The sequence below is a fragment of the Cavia porcellus genome, unplaced genomic scaffold, assembly GCF_034190915.1.
Source record: "Cavia porcellus strain 051 isolate PalLab524CR breed Dunkin Hartley unplaced genomic scaffold, mCavPor4.1 scaffold_7, whole genome shotgun sequence".
NCBI lineage: Eukaryota > Metazoa > Chordata > Mammalia > Rodentia > Caviidae > Cavia > Cavia porcellus.
This window is the reverse complement of record NW_026947490.1, coordinates 58,217,936-58,239,829: the sequence shown is the minus strand read 5'-3', so window position 1 is coordinate 58,239,829 and position 21,894 is coordinate 58,217,936. Positions and strand designations below refer to the sequence as shown.

Below are 21,894 nucleotides of genomic sequence, written 5' to 3'. Positions count from 1 at the left end.
TCAGCTAGATGGGTTCAGAGGGATCTGCTTACAGTCAGTTTCTTATAAAGCTCTGCTATTCCAAATGCATGGGCTTAGCAAGTCATCTTACACTCCTGGCCCCACTAAAGTGACCCTTATCTAAGAAGGGTCACCTTCAACATCCTCTCCTTCTCATATAGTCCTTATTAAAAATTGAGAGAAGAAAATGAACTCCTCCCCAACTGGCTTCTACACACAAATGACAAATTTCTCCTTCTGCTTTCATATTTGTAATGGTACTTGTTTTCACTGTTAAGAGTGGGTAGTGGTTACAGTGGTGGTGGGTTACCAAGAGACAAACAGAAGTCTGAGATAAAACTCATAACTAGCTACCCTGCTTACTATAGCACAGAGGTATCCCTTTGTGTTTGGTCTCAACACAGCTGGACCAAAGAAACAGGAATGTGTCCGGTGCTGCATCAGACATATTTTTTTTATTTGAGGAAAGTGTGAAAAGAAGTGATGACAGATCTAAGGGACCATAATATTATATTCAGACATTTATCTAAGCCAAACTGCTGATGTCTTGTGCATTCTTTCTGGGTAAAGAGTCCCTCTGAATTCAAACAATAAATTTACAAATACCTGCACAACTATTTTCCCCATTTATTATTTACTTAGGGAATGCAAGGTGCATACTCATTCAAACTAGCTCTTCATTCCAAAAAATGTAATACTTTATAAATACTGTTGTTCCCCAGATGTTATTTTCCTGATTTTAATTCGTATCTTGGTGTTACAAATCACAGCATTTCCTTTTCTTTCTAGAATGTGAAATATATGAATGAAAATTGTAGTACATAATCACAGGTATCTTATTCTCATAAATGATTAATTTCTTAATAAAAATGCAGTCTATAACTTCATGACATCTAGAAGATGGCTGATAGCCACAACAAAATGACAAAGTATTTTAGGACAAAAGTAAGTATGTGGAATGGGAAGATGTCTGGAAATATAACCTGATTTTTCATTTAAACCCAAGCACAGAAAATAAAGTCTTACCAGCAGCCAACATTTATTATTACTTAAAGGCTGATATACAGATCATGTAGCAATAAACAGTGATTTGAGAGATTGAATGGGCCAAGTAAAATTAAGAACTTACTTTTTACTACAAGCTAATAAATAGTCTTCATTCACTAGGATATCTAAATTCTTAAAAAAATAAACTTCAGGGAAAAAATTACATATCCTAAATGAATTCCTACAAAGACAGGATTGGAGGGTATGATTTTCTCATAAGAATTCATGGCTAGAAACCATAAACCATAGCTAACCAGTCATGATTCCTCCACATCCTACAAAACTGGCAGGCATTTCAAAAGGTCTCCTTTAAGACTAATAGACATCAATTATTCCCTAATGGCACCCCAAGTTAAAACAGGCTGCCAACAATTGGCATGCTGGCATGGCACCAAAGGCTCTGTGAATTTCAGGCAGAACAACGAAAAGATTGACTATTTTGAGAATTAGTTTCTTAATGACCAGAGGTAGATTAGTGAAATCAGTTCAAGTAATAAGGGCAGGATAGAAAAAAAAATGGCTTAGTCACTATGATTCCTTTGGTATTTATGGTAATAAACATGAATCATGATGAACTCACTGGCCATTAAATGCACAGGTTATAAGTACTTCCATAGGATTTCCACAGGAATTCACCGTTAATTAGCTGGATCATTATTTGAAAGTTTTACTGAATATCTTAGCATTTGTGCAGCCATCCCCCTTCAAATAGGTCACTCCCAGCTGAGTGCAGTTAATACCTTAACAAACTGATCATTAACTCCAGTAACTGATTTTGTGGGAATTACTGCACTTATAAAATATATTCAGTAGTTTATAAGAAACACTGCCTCCCTTTTTCCTTTTCAAAGAAATTTACAGCTGTAGTTCAGCCCAAAGAGCAGAAAGAAAAAAATCATATCTTTAGGCTGTTCTCATGACCCATTTTTTTGCCAATTAAAAGACAAAACAATACGCTGATGGGTTTTGAATTTTAAAATGTCTTCAATTTTTTCATCTCCAAACTGATTAGTAAAAATACCATTCTGCTACTAATTTTGTAAGACACTGGGGATTTTTCATTCACAGTTAAGCAAAAACCGAGTTTTGAACACCAGAACTCAAGGCCAAATTTCCGCCTCTAGAGCAGACCAGTACAACCCTTTGTAAAAACAGTAAAAATACAAGTTATGGGCTATATTATTAGCCAGATTCTCATTCCTTTCTTCCCCATGTTTTCATTCAAAGTAGAACAGTCCCTTTGAAGTCACATAGACTCCATGCAAAGATAAGAGAAGTGGGAATATAAGCATCTTTATTAAAATACGGCAGCATTAAGGTGATATATTACTCTGGAAAATCACTATGAATACAACATGTTTCAAAAATCACATATGTCTTTAAGTTTACTATGACATTAGAACCCATAAGACCCTACCAATACAGTATAATGAAAATGCACAGGCTAAACTCACTTAAAAGACTTAACGACACTTATTAAACAGCAATAATCTATGTCAAGGTACACTAAAATATATTAAAGGTATAAAAGAACATCTCTAATATGTTTTCACATAATGGAACTTAATTTATTAGAGAATGTACTGAAAATACATATTCAATTCAATCACATCAATTTTCTTTTTTAACATCAATTTTTAACACTGCAACTACACTGGATGATTTTCTACTTTTATAAAAGTCCATTATTTTTAATCAAGTGATATGTGGAAAAATGACAATTTGTAAGTGATTAATAAGAAAATAAGTATAACAAATTTTGTGATGAATTAATTTTATGTCCAACATTTAACACAATGAGAAGCAAACTGTAAATCTACCATTTAGTTAACCAGTTCTCTATAGTAACAGCTAGTCACTAAAGGAGCACTCTGATATCCAACATTTTTGATAGATTTTCATTTTTTTACTGTGTACAACTGCACATTTATTATGCTGTTTATTTTTTCAGTGTGTTTTCAATTATTTTATTACCTTGTTCATGGAATTCTTTGATTACATCCAGAAAACACTACAACTTATTTGTAATAAATCCTATGGACTATGCAGCCTTGTGGTACAAATGATAAGGCAAAATAAAGCCCATAATGATGACTGCTTTCTAACTTATAGGTCCACTGCCACTGACTTAATGTGCTTTGGTCAAATTTTACCATCTAGAAATGGAGACACCACAGGCAATGTACACACACACACACACACACACACACACACACACACACACAGTATTGGAACCAGCTGGCAATAGAAGACTCTTAAGAAAAAAGGCTCCTTGATTTAATTGGGGAAACAGGAGGAAGCATAAATTTTACTGCCATTAATAACTTCAAGCAATCTTGATATGACTCTACCTCACTCTGACAGGGAGACATGTGCTTTCTGTTATGGTTTGCCACATCTGACCCCTATTGTTTGCTCACTTGATCAGGTAAGAAATTGCAGGTTTATTTATAGGACAAAATGAGGCCCATTAAAACTGAGAAACAGTGCAGTAATCTATGAGAAGCTGCATTCTGAGACAAATGTGTGAAATTCCATGTTTGGTAAATAGGTCAAACCAAGTTTTTTAAAAAATATACTTCAATTTTTTAAAGGAACTATGATAAAAATCTAATTTCCAAAAAAATGGAAAACTCCTCCTCCATGTAAACTATACTGATCATTTCCAGCTTTTAATAAACTAGTTTGAAAGGCCACTTAAAACCTATGGCTCTTTATTCCTTCACTTTATGAGGCTGTTGATTAGTAAAATAGTGTGTCATTAATGTATAATGGAAAAAGTGAATTTAACATGATGAGAAAATTTCAAAGGTGTTCAGAACTTAACACTGTCAATTTTCATTTAAAGATATATGACAGAATGGTCAAAGGAAATAACCTTCAATTTCTGTGTGATCAAAGTTAAGAGTCCAATAGTATCTGCTCTGGTGATCTCCAACAATAAGGGAAATCAGACTTGTCTAAACCGGAAAAACATCAAACATTTATCACTTAACACTTGACCTGACCAACTCCCTACATGCTGATGAAATCTTTCCAAAACACTAAAATAGTCTGAATCTCTGATTACCTAAATGCAATCTAGGCAAAAATAAATCAGGTGTCACTATTACTCTCAAAACCAATTCAGGGTCTTGTCACAAAATATAAAAATATTTATATCAATTTAGAACGATTTAGAAACTCTAATTTGTCTTCCGATGAAGACAATATGGTTTAACATTAGTCTTACTATAAATTCATATACCTTTGAGCTGATTTATGTGAAACTGTGCAACAGTCCTGATGTGTACTATTGAATCTAGGAATCACAAAAATTTTTCTACTACAGCTAATAAAGTTAGTTTCTGCACAAACCAGCCATGAAAATTAATACTTACATAGAACTTTTAACTTGGAAAACTTAAAGTTTATACAAATAGAAATTTGAATCAAGATTTAAATTATGGCTCAAGTCTTCATACTACTAGTCCTCAGTACTGTATCACTGATCAATGTGGCTTTAATGACTAATGGAAAATATGTCTAAATTAGTTAACTTTTAAATTATACATAGCTTCATTAATTATGCATGAACAATGCTTCGTAAGAGGTAAGAGTCAAGCATGAAAATATTATGATTTATAGCTATAATTATAATATAAAAAAGCTTAACAGCATCAGCATATAGCACTATTAATTCCTCATTTTATTTTTCCTTAAAAAAAACCTTGGGTAGAATTCCAAGGAAAGATAACTTGTGATATGAGATTCAACACTAAATGAACTTTTGAATATCTTTAAGGAAAAGTTTGCTTCTCTAGAAATGAAATTATATGAATAGTGCTTCTCAAACTACCTATGGTGGGGGACCAATTTTTTATTTTTCCTCCAATACTGTAAGGAATAATACTATTTAGTTACACATAACAAAAATGAAATTAAACAAAAGATGCTCAAAGTAGAAGTCCAAAAATTATTATTCCATTCAGAAAATACAATCTTAATTTGTGAAACTACCACATACATCTAAATGCTTATTTTCAATTTCTGGACTTACTCGTTTTAGGCTAGTTATAAATAACAACACACCAAATGGTAGTCAGTGGACCACACTTTGAATATACTTGTTATCAGACTCGTGTTCTTTATTAGAACACTATACAAAAGAAATGAAAACTGCATTTTGTGCTCTGATCTCTCATCCCGCAAACATTACTCTGTTTAAGTCTTTCCCTTTATGACTAAAACATTCGTGGAACTTTCTAATTATAAAATATATATTGATTCTCTTATCTGATCTTAAAATAATCCTGTGGGACAGGCCTATTTTATTCTCTCATTTTATAAATAAGACAACAACTTCAGGGAAGATCTACTGATTTGCATAGTGCTATTAAGATCATAAAGAATAAAGAAAAGGCTCAAGCTCATGTCTATTGATGTTTATTGCTTGCCTTTATTCATCCATTTGGCAACCTACCAGGCACCAAGAATCGACAATGTTCTTGGCCTTGTTATAGGCATGGGGAATCCAAAAATGAATAAAACTGGTATAGTTTTTTATTCCCATTAGCACTTACTATCTTTGCAGCCCTATGGGTGGTAGCAGTGGTTGGTGTTGCAGAGATAATATTTAAGATAATCATATGAAGTAAGTACTATGAAGAAAAATAAAACAGGACTCTGATAAAGAGAGTTTCAGGGGCCATGGTTTAAAATTTTCAATGGGATAACCAATCAGAAACTAAAGCCTGAAAGAGACAGGAAAACAGATCTTGTAAAAAAAAACTAGGGAAGAAGCTAGACACTGTGGTGCACAGTTGTAAGGCTGAGGTAGATTATAAGTTCAAGGCTAGCCCGGGAAGGTGATCCTGTCTTAAAAGAAAAAAGGAGGTTGCATATGTAGGTTAGTTAAAGGTGCTGGGTTCAATTCCCAGTACCACCATCTTAAAGAAAAAAGTCCAAGCCAACCCTAGGGAAGAATATTCTAAGAAGAAAGAGGGAATGCAGAAGTTGCCTGTTGAGGTCAAGGAATAGCAAGGGGCCAATGTGTCCTCAGCAGAAGAAACAGAGAGTATTAGATGTAGTCACAGCGAAGAGGAGGCAGCAGAAAATATATAAATCCCTGCAGACCACTGTAAGAACTCTGTCACTTTCTCTGAACTGGGAAGTCACTGGAGGGTTTTGAGTTGAGAAGAAACTTGAATTTTAATAGGACCACTCTGTGTGCTGTGTAGAGAAGAGAATGTATAGTGAAAGTGAAAGCACAAAAAATATAGGATGCTACTATATTAAATCAGGAAAGAGATAATGGTGGCTGGGATCAGAATGATAGCAGTTATATTTTGAAGATGGAGTTGACTCTATTACCTGATAGGTAATGTAATCTAGGAGGGAAAAACAAAAAGTCATGGATAACTGCTCCAATTTTGGTCTGGTTAACTAGAAAGATGAAGTTACCACTTACTAAATTAGAAAGTTAAGAAATTTAGGTGAAGGTGAGGTAGGTATCATGAGCTTAGTTTTGAACATGTTAAACCTCGGATGCTAATAAGGTATCCATGCGCTAGTAGGCTTTGGTTATGTATCTTTATATTTGGAAATCATCAATATAGGTAGAGTATTAAGTGGAAGAGATGAAGAATTAAGGGGACTAAGGACAGACAGAGAAAAAGACCAAGGAGAAGGGAACTGTAGCAAATGCCACTGAAAGGTTAGGTAGTACGAGAACTAGGAACTGACCACTGGACTTACCAATGTGGAGGTCACTAGAACTCGACCAGCACATAAGTTATGGAGTGTTAATGTGGGAGGCATGGGATAGAAGTGAAAGCTTGAAAAGATTCAAAAGTGTGTAGAATAGTAAGAGAAAAGAAGAGAGAAAAAGGAGAGGGAAACAAGGACAGCAGTTGGTAGATTGGCTGATTAATGAATGCATATGGAAAAAAAATCAGTGTCAGGAAATGACAATTCTTCTGAGGAGAGTTTAAAGAAAAGAAATAATATGACAGCTGGAAGGTAGAGGAAGTGAGAGTCAAGAATAACCTTTATTAAGATGGAAGAAACACAGCACAGTTGGATGATAATGGAGAGAAAAATCAGTGCAGGACAAAAAAGGAGAACTGTTTGAGCAAGAATCCTGAATAGAAGAAAGGGTATGGTCAGGAGTGAGTGCTGGACTGTGGTCAGAGCAGGGGCCAGTTCATCCATAACAATGAGAGAAAAGCCAAGACAGTTGCAGATGCAGGTGGGATGGAAACTGAGCAACAGGAACTTGTGGGAGTTATCTCAGTAAAATAGAAAGAAAAGTCCTGAGCTTAGAATGAGAATACAGAGAGTGGGATATGATTATTGATCAGGAAATACAGGGATGAAATTTTCAACTATGAGAAAAGGACAATAACCAGACTAAGAAAATGTATTATTGCTAGGTAGCATTAAAATCATTTAATTATTCAGAATTTACTGTCCAATGCTAACCTTCTGCACTTAGATCTTCTACTGTTGTTCTCCCACAGGATGCCCTATCTCTCCCACTCCTTCACAAAGCAGCACCAATTAAATTGAGAAACATAATTCTCACTGAAATGTAAATGGCTGAATATGTGTATGCCCAAAGTATAAAGCAAGTGATATAACTAAATGTTTACAAGACAAAGAGTTACCTGTGGGAAAAGAGGGGTTAGATTTTGCCTAGATATTCAAATATAAAATTTAGAAAGTATATATTAGCCAAACCAAAGATGACTTCTAGGTGGATTTGAGCAGCTGATTTGAGACTCCTGGTACACTGTTATCACCAAGAGTGCTTGTATTTAGTAGGAACTAAAAGCTTTAAAGGAATGCTCTACTGCACTGGCTTTCCACGTGTGGTCCCTGAGCCCAGAAAGAGGTCCACAAAATCACAGCATTTTCATAACAATATTAATACTTTCTTATTTTTATTTTAAAATGTTATCCTGTTTTTAAACTCTCATTCTCTTGTAAGTATAAAATTGAATTATCTAGAGCTACATGACATATGACAGCACCACAGATTAGGGGGGGATATGAGAGCCAGATGTAATCCAGTGAGCTTGACTAAATATAAAATAATGCAACTCTTCTAGATTAAAAAGTTATTTTTCTTTGGGCATGGTGGTACCTGCCGGTAATTGACACACTCAGGAGGCTAAGGCAAGAAGACAGTCATGAATTTGAGGTCAGCCTGCGGAACACAAGTCAGTTCAAGGCCAGCCTATAAACATGTAGTTAAGACCTTGTCTCAAAGATAAAAGGTATTTTTTTATAAAAACTTTATGCTAATATGAAAGGTTCATTTTGCTATTCGAAAATGACTAAATAAAAATTTTCAGTTTTAATTTTAAATATGATAAATATCCAAAGATATAAGTATATGATCAAAAGCTCTTTAAGTTCCTCAGTAATTTTGAAGGGTATAAAGGAATCCTGAGACCAAAATATTTTAAACTGATGCCGTAGCTATTATATCCTTACAATCAACTAGTGGACAGGAAAGACTTAGAGAAAAAAGAATTTGTAGAAAGCAATGGTTGCCTATAAGTAGCTGCCTTTATAAGCAGCTACTTAATCTGGCTAATTATGAGGTTGGCTATGCCTTACGTGTTTAACAAAGGCAAAAATTCAAATAGGTATGAGGGGGACTTGCATATTTTATACAATTTATTGTCTGAAGTTTAACTTCCTTTGAAAATCAAGTTGTTATTTCAAAACTTGTGAAAAACCTGAACGTTACTCAACGTAATCTAAACTGTATACTAGCATCCTTCTAGACAGGAAAAAAAAAAAAAAAAAAAGCCAGCATAAAAAAAAAATCATAATTGTCCAAAACTATACAGCAGTGCAATATGTCAGTATTTTTCTAAATCAAGTATGTACTCTTAAAAACAGTGCCTCTGCATACGTGATGCTTAAGCTTCACACAAAAAACAAATCATGGTGAACTAGGTTCGTCAATAGGGTATTCATGTTTGCTTCTGTGCTAACATCGTCCTCAAGCACATCAAATACTCAGCTCACTAAGCCAAAGCAGTATCTGCCTGGAGCATCAAACAAAAAAACTAAGAAAATTTCATGTTTTGAGTTATTTTTGAAATACAACCAGTACATTCCCCAGGGTACTGAAGAATATACTATGACAAGCAGTTTCCTTGCCATCTCCCAATCTGAGATATTCTGACATAAGGAAACACTCTTGAGACACATCAAAGTCAAATAGCTTGAGGTTTTTTTGACAAAGGGAATTTTTTTTGGCAATTTACTTTTTAGATGGGGGGAAAAACCTTTAAACACCTTTAAAAAGCTAACATCATGAAAAACAAGAATAGGTTGTATTGAACAATTAGCTGCATAAAGCCAAGCTTTCTAAGTCTAACTCAATTTGTATGTAATCCCGTTTGCTGAAAGCACTGGCTATGCTAGATCTCTCCAGATGGCAACATAAAGTTAATAGACATAAACTATGTGTCAAAATACAGAAATGATTCAACTCGAAAGGTTTGTAATTGATGCAGAACTAAGAAGAAATAAGCTTAGGATCCTAAATTTTAGGAAAGTAACACACCAAAAAATAAAACAACAAATAAATTTTATGATATTTAAGTAAAGGAAAATAGAGTATTTAGATATAAAGTTTTCCATGTAACCAATTAAAATATTTGAGATCATTGAAAAAATACTGCCTTCTTTTTTTAGTGCTTAGGAAAAAACAAAACTATGCAAATCTTTTTCATGGTGAAATGAAGATAAAAAAATTCAACTAATAATCTTTAATATTTCTTAGCAGTTTATGTCTCTCGGGTATCAAAAGAAAACACTAAATTAAAATTCCTAAATGGAATGCTTGATTGACATAATGAAACAACAGAAAATTTTTTATTCTATGCAATTTTTTGTTTCCTCAGAGACACATGTGGCAAAGGATCTAAGCTGTAACACAACTTCTCTACATTTAATAATTAATCAAATTTCTACATACATATTTGCAGCTCATCTTCCAAATAAACTTTGGAAAACATTATTTAGTAATCAACATCCATTTTATAATAGCAAAGGTCACAATGTACTACACATACGTTTCAGGAAACACAAAACGGGATAAAAGGTTCACAATTCATTGTACTCTAGTTAAAATAATCTATTATAAACTGTAAAAGCACTTTGTAATTATGAGTTCCCCAAGTAATAAGGAAAATCTACTTAAAATTGACAGAATTTCTTAGGGGAAATACCATAAAAATCACTTTTGCTAAAATCGGCAAGCGTAGCCCTAGAAAAGTCCATTTGGGTTTTTGTTTCTTTTAAAACTAAGTTACAAAAAAAAAATCTAAGTTACCATTATTTATTTATATATACATAGAAATAATATTTATTTCAATAACAAATATTTATTAATATCTATATAATATATATTATATATTACATCAATATATTGAAATAATTACCCATTATATAAAAATAATCACCCACTATATATATAATTTTATATATAATTACCCATTTTATATATATATTACCCAATTTATATATATAATTACCCATTTATAGATAGATGATTGATATATATGGATCAACTTGAACATACTTGATGAAAATATAAATGGATCACTCAAGTTCTACTTAATGTGTAATTCATTTTCCCCTAATTCAGTAAAGACAATCTAGAATTCTTCTGATAGTGGACTTGCAGAAAGTAATTTTTGAGTTTTCTTTGAATGACAATTTAATGGAATTGCTCTGGGTACATTCCTTCAAAAATCCTAAAACAATTTAGATTAAGTACTGTTCGACCCAGTAAGTATCAATTAATGATAAAGCTTAAAAAAAGATCCAACAAAAAGTGATATTTCTAAAGAATTGGAAAAAACTAAAAAAAAAAAAACCTCTAGTCACTTCCTCTAGTTTAATGCTTTTAGCTGAATATCAAATCAGAGGAGATAAAATTACTGAGTGTATAGTAACAAGTATGAAAAGGACTAAAATAAAAAAAAATAGGCACTGCCCATAGAATATGGCAAGTACTGTTTCCTGAACATTTTTGTTTTATACATTAAAATTCTATACATTAAAAACGTAATATTTAATTTTGTCAATAATATATACTGATATACACACATACATATTATCACACATTTGTATGTAGCTGTTCGACTACAATGTGAAACATATTTTAGTATGGATTAGGTTAAAAGAATCTTTGGAAGCCACTGCTATAAATGAATATCCTAACCCTTTCTTTCCTTTACTTTCTTCTTCCCGCCCCTCTCTTCCGGTTCTTCCCTTCCCACCTCAGTCCCTTACACTTTTCTATTTTATTGGATGGGGTTTCACTGTGCAGGTTAGGCTGGCCTTGAAATCTTCTCAGTGATCCTCCTGCTTCAACCTTCTGAATGCACCATGCCTGACTACTTTCTAAATCTTTGAAATTCATATGCTTTATAGTACTTTATCTTACCGTTTGTATAAGCTTAGTAGCTAAACATCGGACATGACATGTTAAATATATCACTGAAACCTAAATTGAGAAGTTTAGCTTATTGTGTTATGAATTGCTGATTTAATTTTCTATACATATAACTTGTACAATAAAAAATGTAATGCTGAAAATCAGTTATATACTAAATACAATTTGTTTGAACACAGCAAGTAACAAGTAAAACAGGTTTCTTCACAGTCAAACGAACTGTTACAATTTTCATGCAGAAAGCTCAAGAACATTACTAGGAAGAGATCCCTTAGGGTATTCATTTGGAATTCATTTTAAAAATACATGCAATTCAAATAAATTCAGTTGTCAGTTTCTAAGACCACAGGAGATGAGAAATATATCATTACAGGAGAAGAAAATTGCTGCTATGCCAATGCTGCTAGTATAAAAGAAATGAGAAGTGACAGCCAAGGACAGGGTCTAGGGTAGGAAAACAGAAGAATTATATATAGAAATTATAACTACATAGTGCTCTGGGACCTTTCAGCAAGAGAAATGCTTGGGTACAGAAACAGTATTTAAAGCTCTGTCTAATTATCTTCAGAGGAGCAAAGGTGAATGAATGATAATAAAAGTAACAGCTACATACATAAAGCATTGCAACAATCACTTTGCTTTTAAAAGTTCATGCTTTAATCACCACACCACACTGTTTCTCAATAAAAATTTCAATTATGTTTTGGGATTAAATTCAAGAAAATATTTCAGAAAATAAAAATATGACTTTACAAAGACTTTCTACTATAGGATGTTTCTCCAAAATTCAGAAGTTGCAACCTAATGCTCAGTGGACAGTACCTGGCAGTGGAACCTTAGGAAGCGAATTCTGGGTCTCATGAAAGCAGAGCCTTGTGCATGGGATTAACTGTATTATACAAGACTGGGCAAGTAGAGCACGATGGAAGCAGAGTAAGGCTGCCCAGTGACTGTCTCCTCAGAAAAATATCCGTTTGAATTGAAATTACCTTCGTAAGAGCTGAAGAACCCAGGTAAGAGATCACAATACTTGGTTGTAGCAAAATTAGAAAAAAAGCACTGAAGAAAGCAAGAAGGAAGGAGGTGTCCACATCACAACTGCCCCAACCACAACCATCACAGCATTTACAGACACACTCCTCCTGCTTGGAGAGAAGGAAGAATTAAGTGTCAGCCTCAGACTTGGAACTCAGTAACAGGATGACCAGAGGGAAACTCAGTATTGGGCAAAGCACTCTGGTCCTAGGCTCCAGAGCAGTGTCCTTGGATGTAGCATCTAAGTGTTGCTAGCATGGGGCCAGGGAACTGCTCCTACCATGCTTTTCCCAACCTTGTACAGCACAGCCTGGCAAAAGACTCCCTTTGCTGGACAACAGGATAGGGAAAGCACAGGTCTTTACTTTGAGTTCAGTGCTCAGCCAATGAAATTCACTAGTGGATCACAAGGCCCCTACCCCTAGAACAGGGCCAACAAACAGAAAGCCTCTGGACCTCCTCCTGTAACAAGTGGAGACCCAGCGCTTGAGCTGAAGAGAACTGTGTTCCAGCCGTCATCCACTGCAACTGTTTACAGCCGTCTCAGGCCTTACATGTACCTGTGCAGCAGGCAGGCCATAGCAGCGTGGCCTTTATCCTGCCTCCGTGCTGCACTGCTCTCAGCAGGCTGTGGGCTCTGAATGCAATCTAGCCTTGTAGTATTTGTGCAGAAGACTGGTCATCTCATCTTTCCCCCAAACCAGCCATCACGGCACAAAGAATCACTGGCCACTGGGGGAAAGAGGAGGGAGAGGGGCACCAAGTTGTTGCTTAAGAATTTACAGCTGTTCATTGCAAGTGCCACACAGAATCCTGCCACTGTCAGTCACTCACACAGGGCAGTGACCATGGGAGAAGCATTTGGGTTGACTTTGGTCATAGGCTGACTTTGGACATAGTTGCAGGGATGAACTAACCTTTTTAGGCACTCTCCCTGCGCACTCTGAACAATACATCAATTTCAGATTTGATATAAAGGTGGGCATGGGCTTCCCCTACAGCAGAAATAGTGACAACATATCAACGGAGGAATTATGGTAAACTTGGACTTAGGGTGCCATCTAGGGGTGAAACAGCACCAGAGACCACAGACCCAGGGAAAAGCAGTCTGCTTAGAAGTACCAGAATGACAGACACATATATACTCAAAACGCAGATTACCCAAATTTGATACCTAATCTATGAATATGCATGTGTCAGGAATGCCAACAGACATCACAATTCTCAGAGTCCGTTGAACTCCTCACAAGGGGAAAAAAGAGATGCAGAAACCAAGCAACCAATATATGAACTCTCAAATACAGAATTTAAAATGTTTCAGGAAAACATAAGGAAATAAAGTGCAGAGAAACAATACAGATCTTTAACAAAGAAACTTACAGAAACTTAAGTAGTTTAAAAAGCAAACAAATTCTTGAGTTGAACAGTATGAGATAAAAATCTTATGGTGTGATACTTTCTTCTTGATCTATTTTGCTATTGATACCTTGTGGTAGAAGCTATCACAAGGTATCAATAGCAAAATAGATAAATAAATTCTACCACAAGGTATCAATAGCAAAATAGATCAAGAAGAAAGTATCACGCCATAAGATTTTTCAAAGTGCTGAAGGAAAGAAAAGAAACACTACAAAATTCAAAATAAAAAACAAAATAACAAACAAAAAACTCCTGCAAAAAAAGAATCTGCCCTTTAGAAACAGAAGAGATGGCTGGGGATGTAGCTCACTGATAAAGGTGCTTGCCCAGTGACCATGATCTCCCAACTCCCCTAAAGGAATAAGGAAACATTGTGACATGTCCCAGAAAACAAATGCGTAACTTCTAAAATGCGTAACGTTCCAGTGTACTATTTGAATATAAGGAAAAAGCTGAAAAAAAAAAAAAACCAGAACTGCAATCCTGAAACATAATCAATCAGATTATTTTCTTGTTAAAAAGGGGCAATGGCATTGCAGATAGAGAGGAAAAGCAGGGAGACAAGTAGTCGGGCATAAAAAAGCTAGCACAGGGAATCACAAGTGCTTCTGTACAGCCAAGTATAAAGCTGGGGGCTGGCAGGAGCCATGGAAGATAGACTTTGGATAGACTGTCTGATGCTCTACTAAAAAATCTAATTATTAAGTTGAAAGCACAGAAGCATTAGTTCCTGAACTCATCATTGGTCTGGATATCTTTTTAAAGTAAAATCAAAATAACTTTTATGTTCTCTATTCAAAATGTGTGACTTCTCTAATACAGTATTTTTTTAACTCATGGTACACAATAATAATACAGTAGCCCTTTTTATTTAATGATGAAAAGTTTCCATATATTTGTGTTGGTAAACAGTATTTCTAAAATATGGCTGAATATACAATTTCTAGTGATATTTGCTTTTTCAAGAAATAATGAAGAGAAAATATATTTTCTTCTGGCCTCCCTGGTAGTACTTGTACTTTCATTATGGTTCAGGAAGGGCTAAGGAGGAGAGAGGTTTAAACACTCCTAGTCCATTTCATTCTACTATAGCTCAGAAATTCTGGCACACGTCATTTTTCGTTTATGCTGCTTACTGTTTTATTCTATTTCCAATTGAGGAAAACATACAGAATTTATTGTTTGGAAAGCTTTTTAACATAGTACTCAATTTTCTAGTGCTGTTGGAGAGTCCAAGAAACATTATCATTAACTTTTAAAAAGCATACCTAGGAGTGCCGTGAGTTTTGGAAGAAGTCCCACTTGTACCATCTTATTCCTCAGTCCTGTGTCAAAGGACAGGTTTAGCAAAAGCCGGAGAGTGATATTTAACAAATCTTCATGCTCGCATGGTACCAGTTTTACCAGTTTTTCAACAATATCCATTTCCACCTATATAAAATTAAAAAATGCAGTGAGGTTTTTATTATAAAATACAGCAAAGACTGAAAATCATTGTTTGTTTTTACACCAATGTATATTTTAAAGATAATTGTGTTCATCCCATTTCAATCTATAAATTTTCCTGAAACCATACTTTTGAGGAGAAAACATTTGCAACAACCTAATTGTAAATTGTCTCTTCCTTCACTCATTTGATTATATCAACTGGAAGACAAATCACATCTGATCCTTGAAAATACTGATTATTGAACACTATCCACAATATAACAGGCCTAGATAGAACATCTCAAACTGGTTTCAAGGATTTCTGTCTAAAAAGTGGACAAATAAAATAATGGAAAGATGATAAAAACTGAATACACAAAGTACTTTGGAAGCAATATGGAACAAGCTACTAATCTATCTAGAAGAAAAGGCTATTATGAACAGTGTCAACAAAGAGGAAGACACTGTATTTTGATTAAGAATTGCAGAGGTAGGGCCAGGGATATGGCTCAGCAGCACAATGCCTGCCTGTAAATGCAAGGTCCCAAATTCGATTCCCAGCACAAAAATAAATGAATGAATGAATGAATGAATGAATGGTAGAGGTAATACAGGTTTGAAGAAGCAGACAGTAGATGGGCATTTAGGAATAAGACCCCTGGTGCTCTGGAATGATCACAGGGTAAAGAATATGCTGAAGATTTGAAGATAATTTAAAAGATAGACCTTATATTGAAGGTGAAGTGTTCTGGTAAGAGGTTAGTATCATCTTATAGGTAGCAGAGAGTCCTTAATTTTAAATCCAAGGGATGATACACTCCTAAGCCTGAACAACCCTGAAATCCAAGTTCCTAGATACTAGCTAAGGGCCAACCTCATTAGAAGACCTAATTAAGACTAACACTGGTAAATGGAAAAAACAAGCTTAGGTCACTAAAGGAAAAATTATTTAAACCTTTGTCACGTTTAATGTGCAGTGCTACGCAGTGGCTAAGTGGAAATGACGCAATGTTCTGGAGAGAAGCCGGGCAACAAGTGACTGTCCACACTTTTGAACAGGGACGAGCAGACCATAGCTAGCGGGCCTGATGTGGTCGGCCACCTGTTTTCACAAAGCCCATGAATTAAGAATGACTTTTGGCTTTCATGTTGTTTTTTTTTTTGGGGGGGGGGGCAACACTGGTGATCAATCTAGCGTCTTTATGTGGCAGCTAGGGAAGCTGCCTAGCAAGGTAACTACCACTGATGGTTGAAACAGCAAGGAAGAGTGATATATCATGACACATGAAAATTGTGTGAAATTAAATTTTCCATAAAGTTGTAACACAACAGAGCCATGTTAACGCACAATAGCTGCTTTCATGTTATTATAGCAGAGTTAAGTAGCTGTGTGGTAAAGGCTGTATCACCTGGAAAACCTAAAATATTGACTATTTGGCCATTAAAGAAATGTTTGCTGGTCTCTACCCTCTGCTTTTAAAGATATAAAACTGCATGAAGAGGCAGTGTGTTATAATAACAAATTACAGAAGATACTATCAATTATTAATTTAGTAATGGAAGCCCTACATTCAAATTTTTTATGATAGCAATCAAAAAAAAAAAAAAGTATGGTGACCCATGCCTGTAATCTCAACACTCTAAGACACTAAGCAATATTGTAAGTCTGAGCCTATCCTAGGCAACTGAGCAAGATGATGTCTCAAAATAAAAAGGGTTGGGGTTCAAGCCTCAGTATCTCCAAAACAAAATACAATAGAATAAACAAAACGAAACATCCCCTTATGTTTTTCAGTTATAAACAAATGCTAAATAAAGGGAAATTCTACGTATGATATGTAATTCAAAACTATGGGGAATGTTTAAATTTAAATGTTTGCTGGGCGTAGTAGCTCACACCTGTAATCCCAACACTCAGAAGGCTGAGACAGGAGGATCATTTTGAGTTCAAGACCAGCAAAAAAAAAAAAAAAAAAAAAAAAAAAAAAAAAAAAAAAATTAAATGCTTTGCATTAACCCCCTTCAAAATACTTCCCCTTATTTCAAATATGCTTATCCCATCATTCTTGCCACCTTATTGAGCAGTTCTGGAAGTGTTCTGTGCTTTTAGTTGTGGTGTCAGGGCTGCCTCAACATGCTGAATTGATTCAGAATTTTCTCATTCGTGAAGAACAGAAAATCTTATGAGGCTACCATGGTGATACAGTGGAGGAGGATGCATGATAACGTTTTTAAGAGTCTGCTTTTCCATCGGATCTATTCAGCAGCAGCATTCGTTGTGTATTTTATATTATCTCAGGAAGGACACAAAAGAGGACTTTCAGAGCAACTTTAGAAAGCGGTAAGAGGCACGGGGGAACAGGGAGCATTTTGAAGCAGATTAATGGCAATGTGTATTTTGCTGTAATGTAGTAAGTTTTAAAAATTAAAACACATACCATATTTTCAATACATTTCATAAGTTTATAGTAGTTGGATCATAACAAAAGGGTATCTGAATAATCTTGCTTTATTTGTTTCATTAGGGTTCTAAAACATACTTCATATCTTTATTGTATTCTTTCACTGACGTCATAATGATAAGATTAACAGTTTAGCTCTTGCTTTCCTTTTTCTTTGAATTGCATATTGAAGAATGAATCTAAGTTTTTTAAAAATGCCAGGTGACAAAACCAACCTCTAATTTTCCCCCAGACTTCTATGAACATTTTACGATTACGTGGTAGCCTAACCTTAGAGCTCTTCATTAAGAGTACAAAGCAATCTCCAAAGACTTCTAAAAAACAAACACAAAAACTTATAAGCTAGTTCTAAATGTAAATGGAGAGGTAAAGAAGTATCCACACTAATTTTGAGAAAGACTAATACTGGAGGCTTTATACTGTCCGACATCAAAACTATACAATTCCAGTAATCAAGAGAAAAGGATCTTGTTGAAAGAAAAACTCATAGGTGAATAAAGGTACGTCTAGCCATAAACCATATATATATGGACAACTGATTTTTGACAAAAGTACAAAGGCAATTTCAACAAGATGCAAAGGCAATTCATGGTGAAAGAAGTCTTTTAATAAAAAGTGCTGGAACTGGATTGAAATGGACATCCCTACTCAAGACCACAAATCTCGGTCTACATCTTGGAACATATACAAACTTCACTTAAAATGTAAGGATCACAGACTAAAACAACGACAAGAAAGCCCTAAAAAACCTTGTGAAGAAAACATAGGAAGAAATGGTTGTGAGCTTCCAATAAAGATTTCTAAAATGTCACCAAAAAAAAAAAAAAAAGGTCCATTAAAAGACTTTTATGTCCTAGATTTAAAAATTAAAAACTGTGCTCTTTGTAAGACAAAGAGAATGAAAAGACAAGCCCTGGAAAAGGAAAACAAATACTTGCGAAGCATAAAACTGATAAAAATGTAGAAAAAGTCTTAAAAGTTATTAGTAAGACAATAAGCAAACCACACAACACATATCCTTTTCTTCCTTTTTTTTTCTTTTTTTGGTGCTGGGGATCAAATTCGGGGCCTTATGCAAGAAGGACAAGAACTCTACCACTGAGCCACATGCCCAGTCCCTGTTCTCTTAAGTAATGTTCTCATGACTTATTTTTTTGTATATTACAATAATTTACTATGTGAATATAATCACATTATATAAATATGAGATATGATTCATTTTAAGCCACTAATTGAAAGATATTTCTAGGTATTTTACCCTAAAAACAAGGTCAGTATTAGTTCACATTAACAGCACAAAGAACACTTTCATTAAATAAATAATACAACCTCACAAATAGAACGGTCAGCTCCCTGCCTTAAAAAAATAAATAAAATAAAATAGCCACAGGCTTTAGCTGCTAATTATATTAAGTAATAATTTTCTTTTGAAAAAGCCATAGCATATGTAAACACTTCGTTAGAGAAAAACTTAGTAATAAAATAACTTGAAGAGTTTGTTATTTATGTTCCTACTACTCAGTACAAAATGTGAAGTGTGTATCATTAGTCAATCAACACTGGACTTGTATTTAACAGAACCTACTAGACCTATCTTTTTGGCTGATTAAAAAGAAAAATTCAACCTCAATAGCAAAATTTAGTAATTCTTGCAATGTACAATAATTTTTCCTCTAATTCTACAAAATAGAATTTACCGTTAATTTATAATTAGTATCTTTATTAAGTATTTTATATAAAGTGACAGTTTAGCAATCCTCAGCAAGTTGACTTTAATCTTTAAATGTACCATTCCTTTTCACTGTTTCTAGAAGTTAACATTTAAGAAAAAATTGTTAATCTTGCTAACAATGTGTTAAAATTTAGGTAATCAAATATATCTCATTAATTTGGATGAATAATCTTCAGTTTTTCCTCAAGAAAAATGCTTTGATAAAATGATTTATATCTTCCAAACTCATATAGAAAATAATTTTAATAATAATTGAGTTTTTGACAGAAAGAACAAATAAGTTCAGTGCATTACTTTAACACAAAACTGTGCCTGGTAGTTACATATTGATGGCAAATAAATTTGAATTTTGAGAAACAACTAAAAGTGAAATTAATCAATTACATAAACAGAAGCACATATAGTTCAACTTTTATACAAAGAAAAGCAATTACTTAGCAACATGGTAACTGCTTAGGAATCTATTTATCATCTTGACATAATTATTAGATATAAGGTCAAAGAAAATCAAAAATGTTTTTAATCTCTTTGTACATTCAACCTAAAAACAATTTAAGACATGCTCAATATAAATACTAATGATGAAAATTACATGTTGAATATAGTGAGGTAAAATAAAATTTTTGATACTGAAGAATCAGAATTTAAGCACTTACAAATCTGATAAGATATTCAATACAGCATTAGTTACTTCCTAATTCATTTGACTTAAAACAAGAAAAATAATAGCTGTAAGAACTTTATATTTGACTATTAGTTCACCTGAAAATGAGATCACTTATATCAATACACAGTCACACACAGGTAATACATATAGTTCTAAAAAGAGTCATTGATAGTTAAAGCCCATATATAAATTCTAGGGTTACTCTAAGAAAATATTCAGATGTATGCTCAAAAATATATACTCAAATATGTGTACTAAAGTGCTGCTTATAATAGGTAAAATTACAAAAAACTGATATTTGAAAACACAGTATGGTTCTTATATGATCTATTTAGTGTGCTACTGGACTAACAGAGATGCTTTAGTGATGTGGGAGTAAAACAGATAAGAATATTTCTTTTACCTTTAGAGCTGGGGATGTACTCAGTGGTAGAGTGCTTACCAGCATGCATGAGATCCCTGTGGTTCAATAGCCTACATCACCAAAATAACCACTCCCCTAAAAGGCCTCACATTCTATCTTCATATATTTGTGTATCATGTATATTCTATACAGGAGAAACATTCTATGCCCAACCTGTATTTCTCAAAAGCCATTATATCAACAGAATAGCAAATAGGAGGCTAATGTAATAGTTCAAACAAGGAATGAAGAAATATGAATACAGAGTGCATGAGATAATGAAATGGCACTAAGAATGGAAAGAAGGGATAGTTTCCAGAGATATTTAAGCAGTAGAATCAAAAGGCTATGCTACCAATTGGAGTGACAGGTGACAAGACTGGAATAAACTGTAATTTCATACATTAATATTGGAAACGAAGGTAGCAAACTAGAGAAAAGTAATGGGGTCAGATGACTCGGAAGTGTAATTTTAAGATTAAACTACTTTCTATATATTATATAAGATGGCAAGATCAATTATAAATGATATTTTAGAAGCATTTTTATCCAGAAAGTTTCAATTACCTGAATATTAACTAATGTGGAATATATTCCCTAGTGAAGCCATTTCAGTGAGTTATTGCTATTATAAAATCTTCAGAATTATTGTATGAGTACAAAATGTTTATTTTTTAAATTAAGATATTCTAATAAAAAATGGCTAACATAAATTGTTTCATGAAGGAGCTTTATAAATTACCATATCGTTTTTATTCTCCATAAAAATGCTGAGTTTCTTTAAGAATGTTACAACTAGAATAAGCAGCTCAAAATTGTCCCGATCAAGAGCTTTCACCAACATATGAACTATATTCTTATTCCTCATCTTCAGTTCTGTACGAGTATCTTCAGCCAGATTCAGAAGCAAATAAAGAGCAACTGGAAAAGTAAAACAGGGAAGAGTTACACGACTGGCATACTGAGTCAATAATTTATAAAATTACTTCTTATGTATCAGGACTTCTGTTAAGAAGTAGTTTTAAAAAGATGGTATATGATTTTGAAAAACAATTATTTAGTAATTAATTAGAAAACATTAATATTAAATGATACATAACTATATGTTACATAAAACAAAACATATATACATATATTTTTTTTTCTTTTGAGATAAGGACACGGTAACTAAAATGATTGCAACTCTCCTGCATCTTAGCGCTTCATGGTAATCAAACAGCAGGATACAAGTCAGCA

General features: G+C 33.9%; 1 protein-coding gene across 4 annotated transcripts in view; it reads right to left on the bottom strand.

Moving 5' to 3' along the window:
* Positions 1-21,894, bottom strand: part of Kifap3 (kinesin associated protein 3) — a 173,758-nt gene that overhangs the window by 80,337 nt on the left and 71,527 nt on the right. For all 4 annotated transcript variants that reach the window (XM_063253658.1, XM_063253661.1, XM_063253660.1 and 1 more), the window contains 2 exons: positions 21,401-21,579; positions 15,235-15,397 (listed from right to left, as the gene is read on the bottom strand). In XM_063253658.1, coding sequence (XP_063109728.1) covers positions 15,235-15,397; positions 21,401-21,579 — 342 coding nt within the window. The remainder of the gene's footprint in view (positions 1-15,234; positions 15,398-21,400; positions 21,580-21,894) is intronic.